The following is a 16,627-nucleotide window of genomic DNA, read 5'->3' on the forward strand; positions in this document are numbered from 1 at the left end:
CTCCATTACTGTTTTTTCAATTTTTTCCTATTCTGTTTTTTGTGTAAGCAGAGTAAAATCAATCCAGTGTCAAAAACCAGAGTGAAATGTTAGAACTTTGAAGAGCAGTGAGATTTGCCTCCACAGTAAGCTTTGCATGTAATGGAATTGCCCCTGGGAGCCTGGGGTCTTCCTGGGTCTGTAAACTAAACTATCAGTCGGTGAAGACTCCGGCTTTGAAAGGTGCCATTTACCATCTCCAACGTGAGGTACTCCTAGTGAGCAATACGATCAGCCTTTTTCCTAAGTGTGGTCAGGGGAAATTGTCAGTCACAGGTTCTTGTACAAACGTTCTTCTCCCAGGGCCATGCTGCTGATGTGTTTGAGGCCTATACTCAGCTTCTCACAGAGATGGTACTGAGGCTGCCATACCAAATCAAAAAGATCGCTGACACCAATTCTCGAATCCCACCTCCTGTCTTTGATCATTCGTGGTTTTACTTTCTCTCAGAGGTAAGTGAAGGTCCCAGTCGGGGAGAGGACACAGCGGCTGTGACTGCCTTTGTGGCTCCCTTGCATCCTAACCCTCATGTGGTATTTCCCCTAGCAGAGTCCCTCCCACCATTTAGGTCTCGCCCCTCCAGAGTGTACTATGTGGTGAAGCTGCGGAAGATGTGTATCAGAGCAAGCCGTCCACTTTAGTTTTTGGTTCTCTACGCTTACCTTCCCCCACGTGTGGTGATAATGGACAAGTTTAATAGTTTGGACTCTGCCTGGAAAACAGAAAGTATACTAGTTAAATGAACTGAGAGATTTTAATATAGAGAATTGGTTAAACAGCCGCTGAAGAACCGAAAAGATAAGAAGGGAACGTTGCGGTAACACAGGGATAGTAACTGCAAGCAGCAGCTGCAGCCCCCTGAATGCAGAGGAGACGCCTGGCGGGTCTGAGGGTGGGGCTGCTGCTGCTCGCGCCTCAGCAGCTCTGGAAGGATGGGTGTGGTGGATTCTGGGAGTTCTAAAAGAAGCCGCCGGACAGGACCGCCCGGACCTGGTTTGTCCTTGACAATTGAAGAGATGCTGGAGGCCGCTAGGGTGAAGGGCTGCTCCTAGGATGGCAGGCAGGTGGGAAGGAGCAAGTCCCTTCTCTCCCTCCTGCCTTTTGGTGTCCCTGCAGTGCTCCCCACTGGCAGAACCTAAGAGGGAACCAGCCGGCAAGAAACAGCGCAGTTAGCTTTAGTTCTGGACTGGACGTCACAGAGCAGGGTGTGGTGGGGTGGCTTTGGAGCCGAGAGGAAATAGCTGAATAACCTGCACAGCAAGCATGAGATTAACTCTGGGAAGAATAATGTTAGCAAACCCCAAACAGCCATTCCAAGTCATGTAGATGTAACAACGCAGCTTCTTCCCCACCTCTTTTACCTGAAAGAGAGATTCTGAATGTTTTTTTTCTTCATACGTTCATTCCGGATGGGCCGGAGTGGAGACCAGCCTCCTATAGATTCCTAAGTACTCCACGAGCGGTAGCAGGAATGTTGCTACCTTTCCCTTTTTGACGTTTTTCTTTCTATGCCTTTCTTTCTCCTGGTCCTTATAAGGAATACTAAAGTTCACCAGGGGCTGGCTTGACTGCAAGGAAGTAGCTTGGTTTGTGTTACCAGTTTTCAGTAACAGCTCATGAAAACCCAAGGCTCCATGGCTGGTACAGATACAGTTCCAGAGTCATTGACTCTTTGTGTCATTTCTCCCCTCAAGTACCTGATGATCCAGCAAACTCCATTTGTGCGCCGGCAAGTCCGCAAACTTCTGCTCTTCATCTGTGGGTCAAAGGAGAAATACCGCCAGCTCCGGGATTTGCACACCCTCGACTCCCATGTGCGCGGGATCAAGAAGCTGCTGGAGGAGCAGGGGATCTTCCTCCGGGCAAGTGTGGTTACAGCCAGCTCTGGCTCCGCCCTGCAGTATGACACGCTCATCAGCCTGGTACGGCCGGTGTTGGGGTGGTGTGGTAGGGCAGGGAGAGGCTGTGGACGAGGCTCAGCCAAGTGTAGGTAATAGGACGGAGCAGCACACACAGGGCTTTTCAGTATTTTGAGAGCATCGTGGCCAGGGTTGCGATCAGGGTAGATCCATGATACCCAACTGGGTGCTATACCACATGCAGTTGGCTTCAGGGTCTGTGATTGCCCCTCCCTGGTCCCGCCCCCACCTGGCAGTGGTTCCTCTGTTGTGAGGAGGGGTGGCTTGGGCTTTTTACCAGCGTCATTTGCTCATGTCGTGGACAGGATCAACCCGAGATTTGTGCACCTCTCATTTTTGTCCCTGAATACTAAAGAAATGATGTATTGTCGCCTAAGATCAGTTGTTTGACTTTGGGGAGTAAATTGAGTATATTGCATAGGAACATCTAGAAAGAACATCTTCGGTGTTAAAGACTCCTAAGCCAGTGTTCTTACTATTATGCTTTTAGCAAGAAAAAAATAAACTGGATTGTAGTGCCTTAGGTCATGACCTACCTTTCCTGCTGCATTATTGAGTGGTCTGAAGAATCCCTGAAAACAAAAGGGCTTTGTGTGGTGGGACGTTGAATGTAGGAGGCTCAGTGTTTGGGCCTTGGTCCCAGGTTCACCGGGGCACCGATCAACCTTGCACAGAGGGCCGGGGTTTGTAGTCCTAAGCTGAGGCGATGACTCCTCAAGACAGCAGGTGTGGATCGTTTCTGATGATTGGTTTCCATTTCAGATGGAGCATCTGAAAGCCTGTGCAGAAATTGCTGCCCAGCGAACCATCAACTGGCAGAAATTCTGCATCAAAGATGACTGTAAGCAGTGCTGCTCCTTTTGGTTGCTGTTATTCATTCATTCCTCAAGAACTGTTCATTGAAGCCCACTATGTGCCAAGCGTTAAACTGGGTTCTAGAGATATAGCCGTGAGCAAGATAGACAGAACTCTGCCCAGCAAAGAAGACAAGTAAAAACTTACAAGATTGCTAAGCGTCCATAGACAGCATGTGGGGTGTGGTGGGAGCACAAGATAGGAGTATCTGACTTCCATATTGTTGTGGTCAACTAAGGAGGAGAATCATCTTCTGCAAAGGAGTGGCGGCTGGGAGCCAGTCTCTGTGTAGTTGTTGCACTACTTGTCAGACATTTCCAAAGAGGGTGTAAATTCTTCTGGGAACTTCCAGCAGAGAACCTGGACAAAGGAGGTGGTGGGAGTAGGGCAGCCCAGGCCCCTGGAGCAGGTGCTCCCATTCTTGGGTGTGAGTCTCGCAGTTGTGTCAGAGCTGAGCCCCTGTCTCCTCTGCCTGCAGCTGTCCTGTACTTCCTCCTCCAAGTCAGCTTCCTGGTGGATGAGGGGGTATCTCCGGTGCTGCTGCAGCTGCTCTCCTGTGCCCTGTGTGGCAGCAAAGTCCTCGCTGCACTGGCGGCCTCAGCAGGGCCCTCCAGTGCTTCCTCCTCCTCAGCCCCCGTGGCCACCAGTTCTGGACAAGCCACAACACAGTCAAAGTCGTCCACGAAGAAGAGTAAGAAAGAAGAAAAGGAAAAGGAGAAAGAGGGTAAGGGTCACCTTCTTGTCTCAGTGACCAGGGTGATGTGTTCTAATCTCTCTGAGAGCACATCGTTCATTCTCTTCTTTTTTTTTAATTAATTTTTATTGGCGTATAGTTGCTTTACAGCGTTGTGTTAGTTTCTTGCTGTACTGCAAAGTGAATCAGTCATACGTATACATGTCCCCTCTTTTTTTTAGATTTCCTTTCCCATTTCGTTCACCACAGAGCATTGAGTGGAGTTCCCTGTGCTATGCAGTAGGTTCTCATTAGTTATCTGTTTCATACATAGTAGTGTATACATGTCAGTCCCAATCTCCCAGTTCATCACATTCCCCCCTTCCCTCCTTGGTAACCATAAGTTTGTCATTCTCTTCTTCTGAAAGGTTTTTCACCCTGATTTACAGGGACCTAAAACCCAAATGCCCTCTAGTGTCTACTCTTGGTCTCATTTTCAGTTATGTTGAAGGTGACACCTTAAAGAGTGTGACTTCCATACCTAGTGTCGGTAACGGGAAAGGTCAAAGTGCACCAAACATTTTTGCTAGGCCCAAGTTTCTTTTTCTGTGAAATAATAACACTTGCTTCGTGGAGAGATTGTCAGTGTTAAATGAAACTATGCTTATAAATGTGTCTTGTTAACTGGTAAATGCTCTACAAATGGACGCTGTAGTGAGCTTTAGCTGATTCCTTGCCATCAGAAAGGCAAAAGCTTTTTTCTGCGTTCCTGATTTTCATGGTCCTTGGAGGCCTGAGATTGGTGGAGAGCAGTGGAGGTTCACATTCCCCAATGAATTATTCAGATCCCTCTGTGCCGGTCTGTGGTAATGTGGACTGTTGTAGGTAGCAAACTTTTGAAAGGAAATTCCTTCTCCAGTGTGACTGTCTTTGTCAGTGCCAGGCTTGTAGAGGTACTTTTTTTGGTAGGATTATTATATCTGGGGCTGACTTTTTGTCCCCCAGTAACCAATTAAAAGTCATTTTCAAATCATAACCATTTTGGTGAAACCTTAAAACATGGACAGAATTCCCTCTCTTTCCACCTGAGCACTGGCTGTAGGACCCTAGACCACTTCTTCCTACTTTTCAGCCCTTCAGTCCTGCTTTGATCTTGCAGGTGAGAGCTCAGGCAGCCAGGAGGACCAGCTGTGCACAGCTCTGGTGAACCAGCTGAACAAATTTGCAGATAAGGAGACCTTGGTCCAGTTTCTGCGTTGCTTCCTCTTAGAGTCCAATTCTTCCTCGGTGCGCTGGCAAGCCCACTGCCTGACACTGCATATCTACAGGTAGGTTCCGGGGCTCAGTTTTAGCAGACTGTGTGGGTCTGGGACCAGAGTGGGTGATGTATCAACAGTTCTGTCTTGGCTCTACGTTACATACTCAAGGTCGTCCGTACTATAAGTATTTACACCAGTCTGAATCCTCTTGACTATTACAGATTTCTTCATTGAGTTAGATAACTTTTTAGATAGTCTTTTTGGCTATTAAACTGATGTCAGAAGCAAGAGATGATCTGTTTTCCACCAAGAAGGCTATGTTTAGAAGTTTGTAAAATGACCAGGCTTGACTCTTTAGGGTAACAAAGCTCAGTTTCTGCCACTGAGAGATGTCAGATGATGGGAATAAATCACCTCCTGAAGACAGGAAAGGATCATGCTACATCTGTTAAGGTTGATTGTCAAAAGAACAGTAGAGCCATTCAAACTTAACCCATAGTTGTGGAGAAATAGATACGTCTCCAAAACGGTACCTGGGCCTTGTTGATAAATAAAGGAACCTCAGGGTTTTCTGCTGCTTATAATATGAACTGTCATTTATCTACAGAAACTCTAGCAAATCTCAACAGGAGCTCCTGCTAGATCTGATGTGGTCTATATGGCCAGAACTCCCAGCCTACGGTCGTAAGGCTGCCCAGTTTGTGGACCTACTCGGATATTTCTCCTTGAAAACCCCACAAACAGAGAAGAAGGTAACAGACGATTGATGGTCAGAGAGGCTAACTTGCCACATTTTAACCTTTTTAATCTTGAGTTAAGAACGTTATGATCAACCCACATGGGAGTACATATGTGAAATCTCTTTTAAATATATATTAAACACTCCCAGTATGTATGCCACCTAGATAATATACACTAGCAAGTAAGTATTGTCTGAATTTGGCTTAGCCAATAGAAGTAGATAAAGTGGGGAAGAAAATGCAACCCATTAAAGTTGCTTGGGAAAGAAAGTGCTCCTCTTGGTTTCCTGGCAGTCCTGATCACATATCCAACGTGTTTTTGCAATTAGATAACCGTTTCATGGCTTCTCCATAATAATAAAATTTCTCTTCCTCCACAAGGTATAGAAAGAGGGGCTGTCACTAAGATCGTGGAAACTACTAAAGAAGATAGAATCCTTTAAATGACTAGGAGTTAGGTTCAGCTTTGTTTGATTCTGAATGAGGGCTGCTACTTCTAGGGCGGTATCAGCTAGAAAGCAGAGGGAAAAAAAGTCTTTGCCAGTAAGACTTTCCCTTGGGCTTTAATTCTGGTCCTGTATTGACTTCCGTTTTCAGTTGAAAGAATATTCACAGAAGGCTGTGGAGATTCTTCGTACTCAAAACCACATTCTTACCAACCATCCCAACTCCAACATTTACAAGTGAGTTTTGTTCTGCTTTCTTCCTATTTGAAGCTCGGTCAACAGTCCAGTTGCTATTTCCACATCGATTGGCTCTTATTTATGAATCCATACGCTCCTGTCTAGTTAGTCTTTGAATCCCTCCCTTGTAGCTGGGGCCTTGTGCATTGAAGGTGCTCAAAATGTACCTGCTGAATTAGGGTTTGGTAAGCAATGATTAAGAAGGTCTCTAGTTTTCAAGGGTCTAAGTGTAAATCACATAAGGCAAGTTTACAGAAATGGCTGCATTAAAAAAAAAACAACAACTTTGGAAGAGAGTGTTGGTTAAACTGTCAGTTTATTATTTCCCTGGTTTATTAGTGACTGTTTTTTTTTTCCTCCAAACTTTATTGAAGTATAGTTTACATACAACAAAATTTACACATTACAAGTGTACAATTCAATGATTTTTTTTTTTTTTTTTTTTTTTTTTTTTTGTGGTATGCGGGCCTCCCTCTGCTGCGGCCTCTCGCATTGCGGGGCACAGGCCCCGGACGCGCAGGCTCAGCGGCCATGGCTCACGGGCCCAGCCGCCCCGCGGCATGTGGGATCCTCCCAGACCGGGGCGCGAACCCGGTTCCCCTGCATCGGCAGGCGGACGCGCAACCACTGCGCCACCAGGGAAGCCCCCAATGATTTTTGTAGTAAATTTAATTGTGACTCTTCTTTGCGTCAAATTTTAATGTAACATTTAGGATTCCTGTGACCTCAGAACAGCTCAGAAATAGGAAACGTCTAAGGTCACTCAGTTGAAATTCCCTTCCTGTGACTTAACTCTGTTGGGATTTCTCACATTTCTTTGTGTTCTCACTAGAGTGGAGCTTGCCTTGGGGAATATTGAGCCATGGTTTTCTCATGGCTTCTTTGTGAAGCTCTATGCTTTCTAAAATGAAAATCTCCTTATGCTAAGACTGCTTTCTTCCTTAGCACCTTGTCTGGCCTAGTGGAGTTTGATGGCTATTACCTGGAGAGTGATCCCTGCCTGGTGTGTAATAATCCAGAAGTGCCATTTTGTGTAAGTGACATCTTTAACATGGACAGTCCCGAGGCTTACAGGGCCGGTTTCTTGTTTTTAGAGGTTGATTATTACTGCATAGGCATCCCTCTCCCAATGGTTGGTTGCAGTGGTATTAATCTTTACCTGCCCTGCTACCTTAAATAGAAACTTCATCCATGGATGAAGAGTGGGTTACACTGATGAGTTTTGAAGAGGACAGGATGAGCCGTTAGCCTTGAACTAACACAGTGTTTTGTGTGTACTTTTGCATTTAGTATATCAAGCTGTCTTCCATTAAAGTGGACACGAGGTACACCACCACCCAGCAGGTTGTGAAGCTCATTGGCAGCCACACCATCAGCAAAGTGACGGTGAAAATTGGGGACCTGAAACGGACCAAGATGGTGCGGACTATCAACCTCTATTACAACAACCGAACTGTGCAGGCCATCGTGGAGCTGAAAAACAAGTACGGGCTTTTCAGACTTGGGGAGGGGCAGCAGGCTTACGAGGCTCAATACCAGTTGTTGCCTTTGATTGCTGGAATCAGGTAAAGCAGCACATTCCTAGAGGCCTAGTATGTCCTCTTGCCTACTTAGGTCATGGCTGAGGGACACAGGTGCAACACCAGTTCTTAAGGATGCTGACGAAAACTTTTGAAATTATGTCCCGTGGAGCCCTCAGGGTCTAAGATCTTCAGCAGCCTGAAGGCAAGCTGAGTGAGGGGGACTCCAGGCTTCTCATACCCGTGTTCACTAGAGCGGTTCTATTTTTAGATAGACGATCTATATGGGAAGTAGTCGTTTCTTGGATTAAGACACTGTTCTCTTGTTCACAGAGCAGGCAGTATTTCTCATGGAGGTTCTCTAGTTTGAAGTCCTTCCATTTCTGCATGGTGCATTCCCTCTACATATGCTGATGTTGGATCTTTCTAGATTATCTGTCCCAACATCTGAATCAACGTGTGTTGTATATGGGCCAGAGAAGAAACTCGCGTGGGTTATAGCGTCAACTTTTACAGAGACAGACCACTTGTTGTTGAAGACTCAGGCATTTTTGTTGGGCAGAGAATATAAGTAGTTGCTACTTGAATGTTTAGACCTACAGGGAGTGCTGCTCTGTGCACAGACTGGAAGTATTGGTATTACTCTAAAGGTAGCATAAAGCTAGCATGTACCACATGAACAAATGGCCACAGGAGCTCTGCTTAAGGGAAGTTTTCTCTTTGTCCTTTGAAAAGCATAGTTAACATTGATGATCTGCAAGTAGAAGCTGCTCATTGGGATGACCCAGTCCCCTCTGGAGAAGGTGGATTTGATTTTCCGTTGTGTAGAGTCAGCGTAGCTGCTGGTAAAGACCTCAGACTCTGGAATGAGACTGTGGGTTCACATCCCTTGGAGAATTTACGTAGCCTCAGTTTCCTTAACTGTAAAATGGAGAGAAGTCCACTTTCGGGGTGTTATTTTAAGGATTAAATGTGTTAGTATATGTGAAGTACTGAGAACAGAGCCTGACACATAGTAAGCGCTCAGTAAATACTAGTTCTAATTGGATTAATATAATTACCTCTGAATTATCCCATGCCTTTAATCTTTCTGACTCTCCTTGGCACTTGGTCTGGATCCTGCTATGTCCCTCTGCCTCTCTAAAGCAACCTGAGTTTTATCCTTCCAAGGTAGTTGTCTTGATAGGAACTCATGGCACTCATCATCATGGTACCTCTTGGGATTACAGGCTTCAGTGTGGCATACTTTTGGAGTAATAGCTTCCCTTGATGTGCATTCCCTTGTTTTTCTGGAGTATCAAAAATGATCATATATAATGTCTTAAAGCACCTGTATGTGCTCCCCCCCCCTTTTTTTTAAGAGAGAAAGAATAGAGGAAACATTTTTTAAATTAAGTTGCTTTTATTTGCCAGATTTCCTTTCCTTAGAACAACCACTTAATTGCCTTAGAAGAATAGGTAGGGACAGTCTTCTCTTCGTCTCATCAGACTGTCACTGCTGAGGGTCTTGTGAGAGGCTTTTAGGCCATCTGCCCCTCTGTCTGACACTGTCTCTCCTAGGCCGGCTCGCTGGCACAAAGCCAAGAAGGTTCAGCTGACCCCCGGGCAGACAGAGGTGAAGATCGACCTGCCTTTGCCAATAGTGGCTTCCAACCTGATGATTGAGTTTGCAGACTTCTATGAAAACTATCAGGCCTCCACGGAGACCCTGCAGTGCCCACGCTGTAGTGCCTCGGTCCCTGCCAACCCAGGGGTCTGCGGCAACTGTGGAGAGAATGTCTACCAGTGTCACAAATGCAGGTGAGTGGTTGTCACCCAGGCCAGGCACATTCCTTGTATTTTTCTGTAAGAGTCTCATTGTACTCAATTTCATTGTGTGGTGCTCTCATAATAACTAGAGGATTATGGGTATGTAGAGTGCAGAGTTCAAGGATGGAAAAGGGGAGGGAAGGGGAAGAGTGGGGCGTGTGTGGGCACGCGCGTGCATGTGAATTCATGCGACCATCCAGTGGTGGGTGGTGCTGGGGTTCCTGAGTTTGGTTCTGGGTCTCCCTTTCTTGTTACCTGGTTGCTTAAGTCATCCTCACCTATTTGCTGCTGCCCCTCCTAGAGTCCCTGCAATAGTTTGCAGTATATAGATGTGGCGCTGTCCATCTCCTCTCCCTACAAATCCTCTGCTGCCCCCTGACCCAATCATTATGGTTTTTCAGATCCATCAACTATGATGAAAAGGACCCCTTCCTGTGCAATGCCTGTGGCTTCTGTAAATACGCTCGCTTCGACTTCATGCTCTATGCCAAGCCTTGCTGTGCGGTGGATCCCATTGAGAATGAAGAAGACCGGAAGAAGGTGAGGCCGCATCCGTCCGAGACTCAGGCAGGGCTTTGATCTGAGCTGTGGACCGAGCTGATGTGGGGAGTGTGCTTTTCCTTCTAGCCGAAGTCTTCTCAACTCAGCACTGTTTTCAGGGCTTGGCTTTTGAGTGGCAACAAATAAGACAGATATATTGGAACACATGGTTTGTGTAGGATTTTGGAGACATGTTGTTAACGAAACTAGAATATCTCAAGGGACAAATGACAAGATTTGGAAAGGCAGATAGAAGTTGGGTGACTTGCCCTGCATTTGTTCCACAGGCTGCTTCAAATTGCAGCTGCTGGCCTTCCCTCATTGTTGGCTTGTCCAGGGGCTAGTTCTCTGCCAGCCTGATGTGATGGGACTGGATGTGGGAGGACAGGGAAGAGGGGGGACTGTCAGGATAGTCACTAGCAGCAGCAGCCTGGCAAAGCAAAAGAACACCTAGCTTTGGAGTCAGAAGGTTGAAAGTTGCAGTTCAACCTGTGCTTTTTGATACTGTGTGACCTGGCATAACTCACTGCTCTCAGCATTGTTTATTTATATGCATTTCGTATACGTTGTGTATAATTAAAAATAACATACCCACCCCACAGGATTATTGTGAAGAATAGAAATAATGTATGAAACACAGTACCTGACCTAGAGGTCCCTGACCGATCCCACTCAGGGAGGATCTTCATGCTGACGAGCCTTCACGCATGCCCCTGTCTCTTCCTGTCTAGGCTGTTTCCAACATCAACACACTTCTGGACAAAGCTGATCGAGTGTATCACCAGCTGATGGGACATCGGCCACAGCTGGAGAACCTGCTCTGCAAAGTGAATGAGGCAGCTCCTGAAAAGCCGCAGGTAATCCAAAGCTGGAGGGACATTTGGAGAGGGTTCTGGATCAGAAGCAGAAGACTAGCCCCTGGGTGAGGCCATCTCATGGTGGAAGGCTGACAGCTTCCCTCTTGGTTGCAGGATGACTCGGGGACGGCTGGGGGCATCAGTTCCACCTCAGCCAGCGTGAACCGGTACATCCTGCAGTTGGCGCAGGAGTACTGTGGAGACTGCAAGAACTCTTTTGATGAACTCTCCAAAATCATCCAGGTAGAGAAACGGGAGCAGCTGGAGAGTGTGCTTTGTCGTGTGTTATCGATGTCGTTTTCAAAGCAGTTCTTCGCTCTCCCCCAGCAGCTCAGCTCCGGGGGTGCCCTTGCCTAGCCGCATAGCTTCTCACCTACAGTGGTTTTGGGTGCTCGGTAGAGAGCTGAGTTCATTCCAGAAAACAGAATAACGGAGATTATTATAGATGTGTTTTTCTTGACCATTCACAGCCCATCTTTTAGTAGAGGGGTTAACTGGTTTGAAAAAAATTGGGTGCCAAGGTTTTGTTCCCATGTTTTCTGATAGACGTGTTTTGCAGGCTTGAAGGGTAGGGCACACCAACTCCAGTCAACCAGGGTGGGCTGTACGGTGGATGGCATGTTACAGACCCCACCCCCATGGGAGGGAAGGCTCGCCGCAGACAAGAGGAGCCAGGGTCCTTGTCCCTTAAGTTGCTGGTGTGCCATCTTTGCTACATGTGCCTACGTTCCTGACTCTGTTCTTTATGAGACAGTGTTATGTGGGAGTTAAGGGCATGGGCCTGTGATCAGAGGCTGAGTTCTAACCCTGCCACTTACTTTGGTCACGCCAACCCCTCTAAGCTTGTTTCCTCCTCTGTAAAATGGGGATAAAGTCTCTAACTGGTAAGGTTATCAAGAGGGTTAAATTAGATAATGCATGTAAAGTGTTTTTGCAAACCAAAGCTGATTTCTAGTTAACTTCCTCTTTTTCTTGATTTTAATTGCTGATTTCTTTCTCCTTTGTCTTTTTTTGTTTGTTTGTTTTTTCCTTAGAAAGTTTTTGCTTCACGCAAAGAGTTGCTGGAATATGACCTGCAGCAGAGGGAAGCAGCCACCAAATCATCTCGGACCTCCGTGCAGCCCACCTTCACTGCCAGCCAGTACCGCGCCTTGTCCGTCCTGGGCTGTGGCCACACATCCTCCACCAAGTGCTACGGCTGTGCCTCGGCCGTCACAGAGCACTGTATCACCCTGCTCCGGGCCCTGGCCACCAACCCCGCCCTGAGGCACATCCTTGTCTCCCAGGGCCTCATCCGGGAGCTCTTTGATTATAATCTTCGCAGAGGTTCTGCGGCCATGCGGGAGGAGGTCCGCCAGCTCATGTGCCTCCTGACCCGGTCAGAGCTTGCGCTGTGGTGACAGGGGCCGGTCACGCCTGCTCGTGCTGTGGTGGGGGCTGCAGCGGTTCTGGGAGCACCAGAGGATGCACGGAACCGTGCTTCTCCCTGCCAGACAGCTTCGCTAGCTTATCATAGAGAAAACAATGGGAAGAGGTCCCGGGTATAGCTGAACAAACTTGGGGAGCATTTGAAGGCCAGGTTTCCGTGTAGATAGTATGTTTGGCTTGTACTTGGCTGGTACCAGTGGGATTTCCTGAGGAGGCAGTTTCTGAGTTTTGGTGAGGGAGGAGAAGGGTGCAGCAGGGCGCTTGGACTCAAGACTCACACAGAAGAAGACAGTTGGAGCAGTAGAGCCTAGGGATTAAGAGCTTGGATCTGGATCAGAAAGACCCAGTATCGGATATTTTGTACTATGTGCCTTGGACACATTTCTTAACTTCTCTGAGCCTAAGTGTTCCTTATCTGAGAAATACTGATACGGCAAGTATCTTACAGGCTTGTGGTGAGGATAGACTAACATAATTCATGCAAGTAATAACTCATGTTTGTGGAGTACTTAGTCTGTGCCCGTACAGTACCCACAGCTGGATTTGGATTATTTACTGAGTATATTGCATAAGTTCTGGAACATGTTAGCTGGTTGGTAAGTATTACTTGCTGTATTATTTATTCACTCATCTAACAAACATTTATTGAGCATCTGCTGAATGCTAGGCACTGTTCTAAGCTCTGAGGATACAGTGGTAGATGAAACAAAGTCCCTGCACTCATGTAGCTTACGTTCTAGAGGGGAGAAGGGCAGTAAACAGGTAATTACACAGCACAGCGTCAGGAGGTTAGATGGGAAGAGAGCGGTACGGCTGGGACGGCACCCTGCTTGCGGTGGGGCCGCTGCGGAGGGTAAAGTGGTCAAGGACGGCCTCGGAGGGGTGGTGCTGAGCAGAGCCCGGTGTGAGGTGAGGGGCAAGTCATGCAGATACTGAAGGCGAGGGCTGCACACGGAGGAAATAGCAAGTGTCAGGAGGAGAGGCAGGGGTGTGCCCGGGGTGTGAGGGGCGGGGGCCACGAGGAGCCCTTGTGCGTGGAGTGAAGGATACCAGTGGGGGAGCAAAGGGGAGCGGATTTAGTGAGAGATCGCCAGGGCCCTGATCCTGTAGGGTCTTGTAGGCCGTTATAAGGACTTGGATTTTATTCAAGACACGTTGGGAAGCAAGCAAGGGATGTGACACAATTCGTGGGGGGTTTTTTATTATTAAAATATACATTATGACAAAGGGACATAGATGGGAAACGTGGATGCCTTGTGGGAAGTGAAGTGAGGGCAGTTGGCGAAGATGAGGAAGGAGCTGTGGCCAAGGCTGAGAGTGGACACCTAGATTCTGGAGACTGACACACCAGGCAGCGTCTGGGGACTGTGCAGCCTGGGGTGTGGGCTGGGGAGAAAATCCCCCGTATCTATTCTCAGTCAGCGTCTCCTCCCAGGAAAGGCGGCTGGGGCATGCCCTTTTTATTACACAGCAGGGTTTTGTGGGGCTAGTGTGTCTTCTTGCCCCTGGGAAGGCTGGGCAGCACTAGACATTGATTTCCTTTTCTCTGGGCTCCTTCTAGTGCAAAGGAGGGACACAGCCAATGGTGAATAACAGGACTCCTTTCTCTGCTTCCCCAGGGACAATCCAGAGGCCACCCAGCAAATGAACGACCTGATTATTGGCAAAGTCTCCACAGCCCTGAAGGGCCACTGGGCCAATCCTGATCTGGTGAGCAGGCTGGCCGTCCCCTCACTCTCTGCCTTCATTCCCTCGGCTTCCTCCCCACCGGTCTCGTTTGCAGAGACGAGAGGGAGGGAGGGAGGGAGCGGAACGTTTGCAGAGCTCATGTCCCACAAAGATTTTCCCAGGTCTGAGTCAACCTCAGAGAGAAGAGAAATGAGTGGTTGGCCCTGTGGAGGGTCTCCATCTCTCCACTGTCTCTCTGATGGTCCACCTGTGACCAGACGTTCTAATGCTAAGTCCCTGGATCTGAGCATGGACGTGAGCCCTGGTCCTGGGATTGACCCTGCACACCCTCCTCTACTCATGTCTTTTCCTGTTGGCCTTCTAGGCGAGCGGCCTTCAGTATGAAATGCTGTTGCTGACAGACTCTATCTCGAAGGAGGACAGCTGCTGGGAGCTCCGCTTACGCTGTGGTGAGTTTGGGGGGCCGTCTGGTTAGCAGCTGCCAGAGAAGGGAGAGGAGGCTCCAGGGCGCAGTCCTAGGCGCAGGGCGGGAGAGGGCCGGGGAAGCTGTGCCTGGGCAGCCTTGCCACGGCAGGCGTGATGTGTTCTGTGATCACGTGTGACTCTGCCTTTCCTTCCTCTGCCCAGCGCTCAGCCTTTTCCTCATGGCCGTGAACATTAAGACCCCCGTGGTTGTTGAGAACATTACCCTCATGTGCCTGCGGATCTTGCAGAAGCTGATTAAACCACCTGCTCCCACCAGCAAGAAGAACAAGGTACGGGGCCAAGAGGGAGGGCGGGGCGCAGGCCCCGGCCAGCACCTGCCCTGCCTCTAAAGGCCTCTGCTCACCTGAACTCGCTCTCCCTGGGCGGCACCAATGCTCCCTTTGCGGCGGTTCAGCAGAGATGGGTTGGGGTTTTTGAGAAGGAAGGTTTCTCAGAGGGAACTCAAGAGAAAAGCAAACACGAAAATACAAACGCGTAGAGCAAAGGGGATAGCCGTGGAGGACTGCCTCTTTCTCCGGTCCCGTCAGATGACTCGCAGCTCCCAGAGGACACAGCGTTCTCTCCCACCCCTGTGCCTTTGTACACGTGGCTTTGCGCGGTGGTGGAAGTCCTGGGCTCTGAGGCAGGCCTCTTGATTTCACATCCCAGCTCTTCCGTCCGCTAGCACTGTGGCTTGGGCACGTTATTTAACTTGGGCTGCTTGGTTACCCCATCTATAAATGGGAATGCAGTTTCCACCTGAGGTGTTGGGAAGACTAAATGACTTAATGCAGATCAAGTGCTCAGAGCAGTGTCTGGCCCATGTTAGTCCCTAATAAATGTTATTTGTGGCCGTATGGTGTCTCCTCTGTCTGGAATGCTCGCCTTCATTTTGTTAGCTGCTCCTTCAATTAACCGGTTCTCTGCTAGGCTGGCTATGAGCTCCTCGAATCCAGGGATTGTCTGACAAAGATGTTTTTATGTCCAGTGCGTAGCGTGGTATCTAGCATTATAATAGCCACTCAGAAAATCATTGTTAAGTGAATGAATAAAGCCAAGTTTTTAATCCTAAAATGGCCTAGCCGCAGATGAACTTGCTTAACACCAGTCGAGAACATGCGGGCCGTAATTCTTTCCCTCAGCCGTGCCTGAGGCCGTCAGCGCCTCCTGTCCGTCTTTGCAGTCCTTGGGCCATTCTCCTTCCCGCTCCATCCTGGTGGAGTCCACTGGTGGGAAACGAAGTCTTCATTGTAGGATTCTGAGTGGTAAGCAGTAGGGAGGAAGCTGGGCAATGAACAATTTACTCTGTTTCCCTTCCCTGGTCTGCCCGGACAGTCCTCAGAAAAGACCCCCCTTCCTTCCCTTTGATGAAGCTTTACTTCGCCTCAGAGCTTAAGTCTCAGCAAATAAAGATTGGTTCTTGACTGCGAAGAGGAACCTCATCCCCACGTAACTGTCATTTTTCCCACAGTGTGAGGTAAAAGATTTCCACAGGGTTCTTACTCTCTGAGCACCGAAGCCTCACATTTTGCTTAGTTATAGCCTAGAGAGAGCAGCAGTTCTCAAAGTTTGGCTCATAGATCCCTGGGTGTTCCCTAGACTCCCAGGGAATCTGTGAGGTCAACATTACTTTCATAATTACCCTAAGACGTGATTTGCCTTCTTCACTGTTTCGTGGCATTTGTGCTGATGGTGCCAAGTCAGTGATGGTGAGGCCACTGGAGCCTTAGCACAAAGAGGCTGTGGGCCCAGCTCCACTCAGAGCCGTGCTCTTCCCTGCTGTGCACTTTCCCTCTAGAGTGTCCTTGATGAAGCATTGCAGGTTAATTTTAGTAAATCTTGACTCCTGAGTGCTAATCTTTTTTTTTTTTTAATGATGTTTAAAAATTTATTTATTTAATTTATTTATTTATGGCTGCGTTGGGTCTTCGTTGCAGCACGCGGGCTTTCTCTAGTTGCGGTGAGCGGGGGCTACTCTTCGTTGCAGAGCACGGGCTCTAGGCGCGTGGGCTTCAGTAGTTGTGGCTCGTGGGTCCTAGAGCGCAGGCTCAGTAGTTGTGGTGCACGGGCTTAGTGGCTCCGCGGCATGTGGGATCTTCCCGGACCAGGACTCGAACCCGTGTCCCCTGCATTGGCAGGCGGATTCTTTT

General features: G+C 48.3%; 1 protein-coding gene across 1 annotated transcript in view; it reads left to right on the plus strand.

Annotated features, from left to right (window-relative positions):
• Nucleotides 1-295: 295 nt before the first annotated feature.
• Nucleotides 296-16,627, plus strand: part of LOC114485054 (E3 ubiquitin-protein ligase UBR4-like) — a 50,816-nt gene continuing 34,484 nt past the window's right edge. Inside the window, exons 1-17 of the mRNA XM_028485493.2 lie at nucleotides 296-492; nucleotides 1,735-1,962; nucleotides 2,722-2,800; nucleotides 3,293-3,538; nucleotides 4,647-4,815; nucleotides 5,354-5,498; nucleotides 6,084-6,169; nucleotides 7,115-7,202; nucleotides 7,460-7,653; nucleotides 9,250-9,489; nucleotides 9,900-10,038; nucleotides 10,770-10,895; nucleotides 11,010-11,138; nucleotides 11,930-12,273; nucleotides 13,943-14,033; nucleotides 14,377-14,461; nucleotides 14,640-14,767. Coding sequence (XP_028341294.1) covers nucleotides 391-492; nucleotides 1,735-1,962; nucleotides 2,722-2,800; nucleotides 3,293-3,538; nucleotides 4,647-4,815; nucleotides 5,354-5,498; nucleotides 6,084-6,169; nucleotides 7,115-7,202; nucleotides 7,460-7,653; nucleotides 9,250-9,489; nucleotides 9,900-10,038; nucleotides 10,770-10,895; nucleotides 11,010-11,138; nucleotides 11,930-12,273; nucleotides 13,943-14,033; nucleotides 14,377-14,461; nucleotides 14,640-14,767 — 2,619 coding nt within the window. The 5' untranslated portion in view covers nucleotides 296-390. The remainder of the gene's footprint in view (nucleotides 493-1,734; nucleotides 1,963-2,721; nucleotides 2,801-3,292; nucleotides 3,539-4,646; nucleotides 4,816-5,353; nucleotides 5,499-6,083; nucleotides 6,170-7,114; nucleotides 7,203-7,459; nucleotides 7,654-9,249; nucleotides 9,490-9,899; nucleotides 10,039-10,769; nucleotides 10,896-11,009; nucleotides 11,139-11,929; nucleotides 12,274-13,942; nucleotides 14,034-14,376; nucleotides 14,462-14,639; nucleotides 14,768-16,627) is intronic.

This window comes from Physeter macrocephalus, unplaced genomic scaffold (assembly GCF_002837175.3).
Source record: "Physeter macrocephalus isolate SW-GA unplaced genomic scaffold, ASM283717v5 random_417, whole genome shotgun sequence".
NCBI lineage: Eukaryota > Metazoa > Chordata > Mammalia > Artiodactyla > Physeteridae > Physeter > Physeter macrocephalus.